The sequence below is a fragment of the Brassica oleracea genome, chromosome C7 (genome assembly GCF_000695525.1).
Source record: "Brassica oleracea var. oleracea cultivar TO1000 chromosome C7, BOL, whole genome shotgun sequence".
Lineage (NCBI taxonomy): Eukaryota > Viridiplantae > Streptophyta > Magnoliopsida > Brassicales > Brassicaceae > Brassica > Brassica oleracea.
In genome coordinates this window covers 27,616,762-27,619,568 of record NC_027754.1, presented here as the reverse complement: position 1 = coordinate 27,619,568, position 2,807 = coordinate 27,616,762, and the positions used below count along the sequence as shown (strand labels likewise).

At 32.8% G+C, this 2,807-nt stretch overlaps 1 protein-coding gene across 1 annotated transcript in view; it reads right to left on the bottom strand.

The window, feature by feature from the left end:
* Positions 1-770, bottom strand: part of LOC106302993 — a 3,902-nt gene extending 3,132 nt beyond the window's left edge. The window contains exon 1 of the mRNA XM_013739376.1: positions 11-770. Coding sequence (XP_013594830.1) covers positions 11-770 — 760 coding nt within the window. The remainder of the gene's footprint in view (positions 1-10) is intronic.
* Between the last annotated feature and the right edge of the window lie 2,037 nt (positions 771-2,807).

Below are 2,807 nucleotides of genomic sequence, written 5' to 3'. Positions count from 1 at the left end.
TGCGTTGTACCCTGAGAGTGTTCCACAGAGTTTACTTCTTTTTCTTTCCCTTTGACGGACTCCTTGTATAGAGCAAAAAGGTGTGCAGGGGTACGACATAAACGAGACCAATATCCCTTAGTACCGCATCTGAAACAAGCTTCTTCTCGCTTCTGGGAGGTATTTCCTTGGTGTTCTTTTCCCTTAGGGGATTGCTCAGAGCGGACCCACTGGAATGACTTCCTATCTTGTGGATTGTACTTTCGTCCACGTCCACAGTAGTTTTGACGACCATGACCGCGACCCCGAAAGGCCTTATTTTCTTTGACTGGTTTCTTCGCATCCAATGCGTTTGCTTCAGGAAACGGTTTAGAACCAGTTGGACAAGTCATGTGATTCTTGATCAGAAGCTCGTTGTTCTTTTCTGCTATGAGAAGCGCTACAATCAAATCAGAAAATTTGGTATATCCCCGCAACATGTACTGTTGTTGCAGGGTGATGTGGCTCTTGTGGAATGTGGTGCATGTCTTCCCAAGCATTTGAGATTCGGTGATTGTTTCACCACAGTATTTCAATTTGGTCACAGTTCCTAACACAACAGAATTGTAATTCATCACTTTGTCGAAATCTTGGAATCTCGGACTCTGCCATCCATCTCGCGCAAGTGGAAGTGTTATGTCTTTCTGATGATCAAAACGATTTTTCAGAGACTTCCATAGCTCTTTAGGGTCTCTTATGTTGGCATAGTCATAAATAATACTTTCATCATGGTGTCTTCTAAGGAAGATCATCGATTTAGCATTTTCTTGAGGCGTTGAAGTATTATTCTCTTTAATGGTCTGGGATAGACTAAGAGATTCAAGATGAAGTTCAACATTTGTAACCCATGAAATCTAGTTGGAACCGGTGATGTCTAGAGCGGGAAATTGCAGCTTCACCATGTTTTCCATTGAATTTCTAAAATCAAATAATAATAAATAACATAATTAGAAATATTATTTCATTTAAATATTCGAGGTGCATGGATAAGCATTGCGATTACAAGTAATACAAATGCATACAACATTAAAATAAAAATAAACACATTTTCTTCAGGAGAGAATTTTCCAACAAGCAAATTATAGAAAACATCAGATAAAAACCCGATTACAAGAACAAAAATCGGATTAAACATTTTTTTTATGAATGATTTGTTTTTTTGTAGAATAAGATTTTGGAAAAATGTGAAATTAAATGAATGGATTGTAAGTGTATTTATAGATCTTAAAAAAAACTATTCCTTAGCCGTAACTAACCGTTTGAAAAGTAATTAATTTTTTTTTTATTCAAATTTATTTATGACCGTTGGAAGTAAAAACATAAGATAAAATTTGATCGTAAGCAATCAGTGAGCAATTATAAATTTTATCACTTTAAACATAAATATAAATATAATATAAGTGACTCCTTAAATATATTTAGTTATATATGGCGATAAAATTATCCGTCAAATTTGAAAATAAAAATATTAAGTTGATCAAATTAGTAAAATAATGAATCATGATAACAGAGTCAATTATAAAATAACACATAAAAATTTTTAGACGGTATACCGGCTATTATGATGCTTTAAACTACCATTATAAAATTAACTGTAAGAAGCGGGGCGGCAGGACCGCACTCCGGTAATTATAAACGCAATAAATAAAAATGGAGGCCCCACTCCGAACATGATAATCAAAAGAAAGAAATTTAATAATAGAGTGATCGTGCTAATAACGTGTTATAATTATATTATATATTGTTTTATTTGTGTTACGTATATATAAAATGTTTATTTGTTTGATCATGTTACGTAACTAATAGAAAGCAGAGGAAGAATAATAAAGAGTAAGAATGTAATAAATGAAAGGAAGAAGTAGTATACCAAAGAAGAGAGATGAATGTTATTATGTTCGAAAAGAGGTAAAGTAAAATTAACTTATTACAATCTCTTAAATAGAAAGAGAATTCAACAAATATTACTGTGAATATTAATGGCATGGGTTCCATCTTCATTTTCTTACGAAACCATCTTGACTTTTGTAACAGAGTTTTTTTTTCTTTATGATCAAAAATGAATAGCTCTTGTGGTTGGTTAAAAAGGCTAAACATAATTTTGTCAAAACTGAATACCTTCTCGTTGGAATAGAGATAGTAGTATAAAACTGAGTAGCTTCTTGTTGTTGGCAAAAAGGCTAAACATAATGAAAATGTCTTTTTTAACTTTGAAAACTTTTGACGAGTACACAGAAGATTCGACTTGCTTTTCAAACTCTATAGTCTATAAGATTCCGAACAAATCACACAGAAAAGGCTAGCAAAATTCAAAGGTCTCGAAGTCTTTAGATTTTGTCAAAAACCAAACAACATTTTATTTTATTGAGTCAATTTGTTTTTTTTTGTTAGCCTTAATTGCTTCTTGTTATGAAAGTCAGAGAACACAGCGCCGCATAAGTTGAAATTATAAATGATGTGGGGCCCGCTGCACTATTTGCACAGTAGATTTTTTTCTATATATACGATCAAGTTCGATCGTTTCAAACACACACTTCAATCTTCCCTTCTCTCTCAGATAAACACTTTCTTTCAGTGTTATAATTTTCTACGGGTATAAAATTTTGCCCTTATATAAATTCCTGCGATACAAATAAATTCCAGTTCTTTTTATAACACGTTATCAGCACGATCACTCTGCGATTCGGTAAAATTTATTTGTATCATTTATACCCTGTTATAATGGTCGGTATACCGCCTCTACTATTATTTATATTATGCTATAATGGCCGGAATACCGCCTATATTATTTA